Raw genomic sequence first — 7,567 nt, 5'->3', positions numbered from 1 at the left:
CATACTTTTTCAATTCCCAGATTCAAAGAAGGTGTGTGTGTGTTGAGGCTGGCAAGGGAGAGACGTGCACTGTGCACATCCTCAGAGGCAATGAGTTTTTTCATACTACTGTATTTGTGTGTGTATGAGTGAGATAGAGAGAGAAAGAGAGAGAGTGTTGAGACTGGCAAGGGAGAGACATGCACTCTGCACATCCTCAGAGGCAGTGAGTTTTAATACTACTGTATTCATTTGTTGTGTGTGTGTGTGTGTGTGTTGAGGTTAGCAAGGGAGAGACATGAACTCTGCACATGCTCAGAGGCAATGAGATGGGTGGGTGGGTGCGTGTGTTTGTGTGTGTTGAAGCTGGCAAGGGAGAGGCATGCACTCTGCACATCCTCAGAGGCAATGAGTTTTATTACCACTGTATTCATTTGTGTGTGTGTGGGAGTGTGTTGAGGCTGGCAAGAGAGACATGCACTCTGCACATGCTCAGAGGCAATGAGGGTGTGTCTGTGTGAGTGTGTTGAGGCTGGCAAGGGAGACATTAACTCTGCACATGCTCAGAGGCAACGAGGGTGTGTGTGTGAGTGTTCTGAGGCTGGCAAGGGAGACAAAGACTCTGCACATGCTCAGAGGCAATGAGGTAGGGGTGTGTGTGGAATTCCCCACTCTCAAAAGGCAGAGGCTGGCAAGGGAGATATGCACTTTGCACATGCTCAGAGTTTTCGACTTCACAGTGGCCTGATCCAGTGGGGCTGTTCTTATGTACTGCCTGGCGCTCCACAGCAGGGCTCGGGCGGAGACCTTCCAAGCGACCTCTCTTGCCATGGGCTAGGCCATCCCAGCTAACCACGCCCCCAACCAGTCGCGCTCCGCTCCATCCTTCCAAAGCCGTCCCCTACGCGGAGATACAGTGAGACTTCTAAGCCCCGCCCCTCTGGCTAAGCCCCGCCCATACTCCTCTACGTCTTAGTTGAAGCCACGACCCTTTAGTCGTCGTCTCCCGGAGACCGCGAGAGAACGCTCCAAAGAGCGCGGCTCGTACGCATGCGCTTTGTGGGCGGGCGCCGCGCATATGCGCCCTTTCTGTTGCCGGCTTGGAAGGTGACCGGCCGTAAGGGGAAAGAGTCGCTGCCGCCGCCGCCATGTTGTCCGTGGCCGCCCGCTCCGGCCCGTTCGCCCCGTACCTGACGGCCGTGGCGCACGCCGTGCCGGGCCCGCTGAAGCCCCTGGCGCCGGGCCTGGCTCCGGCCGCCTTCAAGCTGCCGCCTCTGGAGCCGAAGCGGCCGCTGCTCTGCCGGGAGTCGCTCAGCGGCCAGGCCGCCCGCGGGGGCCTCGTCGCCACCGCCAGCCTCAACGGTGCGCGGGAGGGGCCGCTCGGGGACTGGGCGCCCCTGCCGGGCTTCCTCCCGCCTTCGCAGGGGACCTCGGGCTGGAGCCACGCAGGGCCCGCCGCTGTCTCCTGGGCTGCTGGGCTCTCTCCTCTGCCCCTCCCCACGAGTGGCTTTCTGCCCTCCCTTTCTTCCCTCAGGCGTCCCTCCCTTCTCTGCCCCTCCCCCACAGGTGGCTCCCTGCCCCACAAGTGGCCCTCTACCCCTTTTCTCTCCCCCCAGGGGGCTCTCTTTATATACGCCCCACAGGTGGCTCTCTCTGCCCCTCCCCCTTCTTCCCACAGGTGGGCCTCCCCCCTCTCTGCCCCCCTACAAGTGGCCTCTCTGCCCCTTTCCCCTCCTCTCCCCAGGTGGCTCTCTCTACCTACCCCCTACAGATGGCTCTTTCTGTACCTCTCTCCTTCTTCCCACAGGTGGGCCTCCCCCCTCTGCCTCCCACAGGTGGCTCTCTCTCTGCCCCTCCCCCACAAGTGGCCCTCTACCCCTTTCCCCTCCTCTCCATAGGTGGCCCTCCCCTCCCTCTCTGCTCTCCCCCCATGTGGCGCTCTCTCTGTCCCTGCAGCCTCTCTCTCTGCCTCTCTTCCCCACAGGTGCCCCTCCCTCTCTGCCCCTTTCCCCCCTCCCCACATGTGGCTCTCTCTACCCCCCCCCCCCCCACAGGTGACCCTGCCATCCCAGAGGTGGCTCCCTTTCTCTGCCCCTCTCTCCATATATGGTGCTCTCTCTGCCCCCCCCACAAGTGGCTCTTTCTCTGTCCCTTCCCCCTTTTCCCCCCACTGATGGCTCTCTCTTTCTGCCTCTCCTTCCTCCTCCTCCTCATATATCTTCTCCCTCCTCCCCACATGGGAGAAGATGCAGGAAAAGAGAACCACTCTCCAGCAGTGGGAGAGACCCCCAACAGGCTCCTTGTGCATGGAGAAAGAGCCCAGTCCCTTCATAGATTATTTATAACGGGGCAGGGGGCTGTCACTTACAGCATAATCCTATGCATGCTTACTCAGAAATGAGTTTCATTGCATTCAGTGGGGCTTACTTCCAGGAATGTGTGTATAAGCAGTAGGTCTCAAACTGTGGGTTGGGACCTGATTTTTTTTTGGTGGTTTGCCAAAGGGTTATGGAAAGATCAGTTAACTAATTGCCTCAGCCCCTGAAACTGTTCAAAAATCTGGATGCTGTAGCTGCTAGTTACCCCACAAAGAGCTCAGCTGCTGCAGTTTGCAAGGAGATAAGGAGATTAAGGGTCTTTTTTCAGTTATTACTTAAAAATAAATACATTTTTTCTTTCTGCACCTTCTTTTTGAAAAGTCTGGTAAACCTAGGTGGGCCCTGATAGACATGACAGGCCAGAGCATTGTGTGTACCCGATCTCAGAATTGTTAGTCACATGGCACTCCAGAACCAAAAGTGCAGGCCCAGTGTGAAGTGGTTGGCACTTTGAGCACTGCTGTTCAAGAAGAATGTTTATATACTGCTGTTTAACAACAACAAAAAGTTCACAAAACAGTTTACAGACAAAATCAATTTCGCAGTTCCCAATCCCAAAAGTGCTCACAATCTAAAAATCTGAAGCAATCATGTTAATAGCTTTTAAATGTGTAAAGAAAAGCTTTTCCGAGATGTGAGATTTGAGCGTATTTCTTTCAAAGATATTGTAGCAAATAGGAAGGCTGCAGTTGTGGGTGCACTTTCCTGAGAGAAAGTGCTCACTTTCCTGTGTTCCCATTGAACACAGGAAGACTTTATTTGAGAAGCCACGCATAGGATCGCATTACGTTTTGCATGATAATTTTGATGTTTAATGGCATTTTCTCAGTTCTGACTTTAGGCATGTAAATTGCATTGAGGATTTCTTTTATGGTTGTTGAAAAGTGGTATATAACTTAATATTAGTAATAATCTTCAGATGGGGCTGGAAAAGGAAGGAAGAAGGCCTGAAACTTTGGAGAGCTGTCAAGAGTAAGCAGTCCTGAGCTAAATGAACCAATAGGCTCATTCAGTAGAAGGCAACTTTTGCATGTTCTGGCTATATTAGCTTTTTTCCCTTTTGGCATGATAGGTTTCTGTACTGTATCATCCTCTCCCTTACACATATAAAATATGGGTTATTGTGCCTTGGGGCTCTTTCATTTCTGGACCTGTGGCTGAACAGCTGCCCCGTTTAACTGTTGGAAGGTGGTTCACATGGCTGACTGCTTTCTGTGCAAATGATTTTAAAAATCTTTATGGGGTGAAAGCTAATGATGGGGAGAAGAGTTCTACTCTAGCCTTGTCTCTTGACAGGTTGATTTTCTGTGTTGGGGAGGGGGGGCTTACTTAATAAATGAAGGCGTCTAGGCTGTTTTGCTTCAGATTGGCAGGGAGGGGTTCTCACATGATTGGTTCCTTCTCAGTACAAATGTTATTTATAGGATAACTGTAAACGTTTTCCAACATTCATTCACAAAACATGTAACAAAACCATGAAAAGGCTTTTGCCTGACCTTTCTCTGTATGCATAGCCTGTTCTGGTCCTGCTGATGTTGACTAGATATTGGGAACTGTGAGAACTGAGTTTTGATGCTAGAAATAGGACAAGGGATGGAACCTTGTTCTTCAATCTAATCCCTGACTGTAGAGTTGAGAACTTAGGGTGCAGTCCTAACCCCTTATGACAGTGCTTTCCAGCACTGGCAAAGCGGTGCCAATGGGACATGTACTGCATCCTACAGTTGGGTGTCACTCATGGAGGCCTCTTCAAAGTAAGGGAATGTTTGTTCCCTTACCTTGATGCTGCATTGCCCTTATGTCAGTGCTGGAAAGCACTGACATAAGGGGTTAGGATTGTTACATACAGTCTCTGTTCTGAAGCCAGATAGGCTGTATCTCAGCAATTCCACCCAGAAGCCTTTCTTTTGCAATTCCTTGAATTGCTCTTGTTGACTTCAGGGTGACTGGTTGGACCAGTAGAATTAAGTATGATAAGACACTTGTCATTCTCTCCTGAAGATCCACTTAGCACAGTTTCTGGTGAAGGAGGATGATCTGCATCTCCTTTTCATGCCCCTGGAGGCTAGCTACTGCAGCCCTAGGAAAGACATCCCTTATCTCAGGTGTACATAAGAATGTGTTTGCTGAAGTTTTAAGTTGCTGATGCTGTTTCCTAATGTGTAAGAATCCTCTAAGCAGCAAGCTTCTTCGCTAGCTTTTGACCTTAATTCAAGTCTGACATCTGGTGTCTTCCCACTATTGGAACCTGGTTGGATAAGAAATACCATCTTACATGCAGGATCGACTGCAATTATGAAAATGCACTTAAGACTTTTAAAAAACCCTATATTAGGTTATTTGCCACAAGGTTAAAATGTAAATATGCTTTTGTATACTTAACAAGGAAGAAGAATATGCTCTAGAAGAAATTAAGAGTGGTTTAAACTTTCTAAAATGGTGTTGGTTCATTAGCTCCTCATTGGATGCAAATAGTTTTCTGTTAACTTTAGACCTTGAAATTTAATGAGGGTTAGCTTGTTCTAGCATCTTAGAACTTAATGCCAAACTTCATTTAATTTCTAAGGAAATAGCTTTGAAAAAGCTAATTGTAAAAAGACTATATATTCATTAGTTCTAGCTTGTTGCCAACACTGTTGTAATCCTGCCTGCAAACAACGTCCCAGGAGATCTTAAATTACTTTAAGCATGTTTTTGCTAATTCTTGGTGCTGGTGTCCTTGCAATACCTGAATGAGACCAAGGTGATGTAGTGGTTTGGGAGGTGGCCTCAGACCTCGAAGACCCAGGTTCAGATCTCCCCTCAGCCATGAAGCTTCCTGGGTGACCTTGGGCCAGTCACTTCTCTCTGCTTCACTTACCTCACAGGGTTGTTGTGAGGAAAAAAGCAGGTGAGCAGCCATGTACACTGCCCTGAGCTCTTTGGAGGAAGGGCAGTATAAAAATGTGATAAATAAATAATATAGAAATTATAACTCATGTAGGTCCTGTCATTTATTTTAAAAAAAATAGTTCCATACCACTTTTCAACAAAGTTCACAAAGCAATTTACATAGCTAAATAAATGAAAAGGTGGTACCTTGTGCCAGAGGATTCACTGTCTTAAAAGAAATACATCAAAGGCACACAGGGGTCCTGTGCATTTACTTAAGAGGAACTGAAACTAGCGAGACTTTGGAGTAAGCACGTATTTATTTATACTATGACTTAGATCCTATGTTTCCAGGATAACGTTTCACTCGAGGTGGCTCATAGTTCAACTGGTTAGAATAGTTTTCCTTGTGTTTACTGTCTCCTCAGATGCCTCCTTTTTCAGTTTCATGCTTGCACAGGTCCTTCACTTATTTTAGTCTGTTTGAGTAGTGCTGTTTCCTTAGTGCTCCAGTTCTCCACTGTCATAGCGCAGAGCTCCTAACTTGAGAACTTTTTTTCCCCAGAGTCCCTTCTACTGGTTGACTCTGCCTCAAATTGTGCTTTGCTTCTGTATTGTTTACTAAATAAACCAAACAGATCACAGTTCATTGCTAAAGCCAGTTGCTTCAACAGGGCTAAGGTTGCCAGTATACTGTTTGCCTGGTTTAGTGTAAATCCAGGTAGTTTAGCATAGTTGTGCTGTAAATGGGCCCATGAACGTCCACAGAATACACTGTATAAAGTGTATAGAACTGATCTAAACCTCTGACTTGTTGATTTAAAAGTGCATTTTGAATTTTGTTCAAATTTCAAACACAGTTGCTTGAAGTCAACGTAAAACTAAGAACTGCAGGAGTAGACTTGGCAAACAATTTCAAATACAAAATGCCACATTGGCTTTTTGTCCTTTGTTTTATTGCTAAGAGGTTGCTTTTGTGTTTTTTCTACTGTTTACTATCAGTAGTTTAAATGTGTCTTTGGAAGAGTTGGCTTTGGGAGATAATTGCAGGCAAAATAAATAAAGGACTCTTGGTCACCTGTGGTCCTTACAATCACTCAAGTCTCATATGTAGTATCAAGAATACAAATATATGCTCTTGAGATTGTGGTTTATAGAACATGCTTTAGATGAAATCTCTTGCCAGTATAATGTTTTGTCTTGAGAAAGGCAGTTGCATAATTAAAGATATTCGCTTTCCTTTGCAGCTCCTGCTAGTGTCCGTTATGTCCACAACGATGTCACTGTGCCTGACTTCTCTGACTACCGTCGCCAAGAAGTATTAGACAACACAAAATCATCTCAAGTCAGCAGCGATACCAGAAAAGCCTTCTCCTACTTCATCACAGCAACAACCTGTGTGGCCTCAGCATATGTTGCTAAGAATGTTGTCACCCAGTTCATTTCCAGCATGAGTGCTTCTGCCGATGTGTTGGCGATGTCAAAGATTGAGATTAAGCTGTCCGATATTCCCGAAGGAAAGAACATGGCTTTCAAGTGGAGGGGGAAGCCCCTCTTTGTACGTCACAGAACCCAGAAAGAGATTGATCAGGAAGCTCAAGTAACTTTGGCTGAATTAAGAGACCCGCAGCATGATTTAGACAGAGTAAAGAAACCTGAATGGGTTATTCTGATTGGTGTGTGCACCCACCTTGGTTGTGTACCCATTGCAAATGCTGGAGATTTTGGTGGCTATTACTGCCCTTGCCATGGGTCGCATTACGATGCCTCGGGCAGAATCCGAAAAGGTCCAGCCCCATACAACCTTGAAGTTCCATATTATGAATTTCCTTCAGAAGATTTAGTTATTGTAGGTTAAACTGCCAGGTCCCTGGCTCTCTTGTGTATGTATATTGTTAGAAGAGGTTGGTGTAATAAGTTATTCCTAGCTGTCCAAAGTCACTATTCAGCAAGAATTATTCTGTACTTGGTCAGTTTTAATAAAGGAGTAAACTGATGTCCTATAATGTATAGTTTGCCTGAAATTTATTACAATCACATTTTCTCATTTCAATACCAATATAGGTATTGATGACAAAGATGTCATAATTTTTTGGTTTTAAAAATGTATGGCCTCTTGCCAACCTTCTAGATTCCTGGATACTTTTAGAATCTAGACTCCTTTCCTCAAGTTGCTGTGTCCTGATGAAGTAAAAAGCACACACACAGAGATTGTTTTTATAAACAAGCAAGCTTCCAAACCATTTCTGAACCCTTCATGATGAATTAAAAGTACTAGCTTGCTATGCTATACTGTTCATGGATGATCATGGACACAGTGGGTTTCCTATTGGCATGGC

General features: G+C 46.4%; 1 protein-coding gene across 1 annotated transcript; it reads left to right on the top strand.

Moving 5' to 3' along the window:
* Positions 1 to 1,027: 1,027 nt before the first annotated feature.
* Positions 1,028 to 7,234, top strand: UQCRFS1 (ubiquinol-cytochrome c reductase, Rieske iron-sulfur polypeptide 1). The gene is made up of 2 exons (XM_066637806.1): positions 1,028 to 1,341; positions 6,476 to 7,234. Exons 1-2 carry the CDS (start codon positions 1,128 to 1,130, stop codon positions 7,084 to 7,086), a joined length of 825 nt encoding a protein of 274 aa, XP_066493903.1. The 5' UTR covers positions 1,028 to 1,127; the 3' UTR covers positions 7,087 to 7,234.
* Positions 7,235 to 7,567: the final 333 nt, after the last annotated feature.

The sequence above is a fragment of the Tiliqua scincoides genome, chromosome 9 (assembly GCF_035046505.1).
Source record: "Tiliqua scincoides isolate rTilSci1 chromosome 9, rTilSci1.hap2, whole genome shotgun sequence".
Taxonomy (NCBI): domain Eukaryota; kingdom Metazoa; phylum Chordata; class Lepidosauria; order Squamata; family Scincidae; genus Tiliqua; species Tiliqua scincoides.
The sequence above is the reverse complement of the archived record's forward strand: the minus strand, read 5'-3'. Positions and strand labels throughout refer to the sequence as shown.

Bases quoted from the DNA above. Each gene is read 5' to 3' on its own strand.
- UQCRFS1 (XM_066637806.1), top strand. From the start codon at position 1,128: ATGTTGTCCGTGGCCGCCCGCTCCGGCCCGTTCGCCCCGTACCTGACG. The intron at 1,342-6,475 runs GTGCGCGGGAGG...TTTCCTTTGCAG, and splicing joins CGCCACCGCCAGCCTCAACG to CTCCTGCTAGTGTCCGTTAT.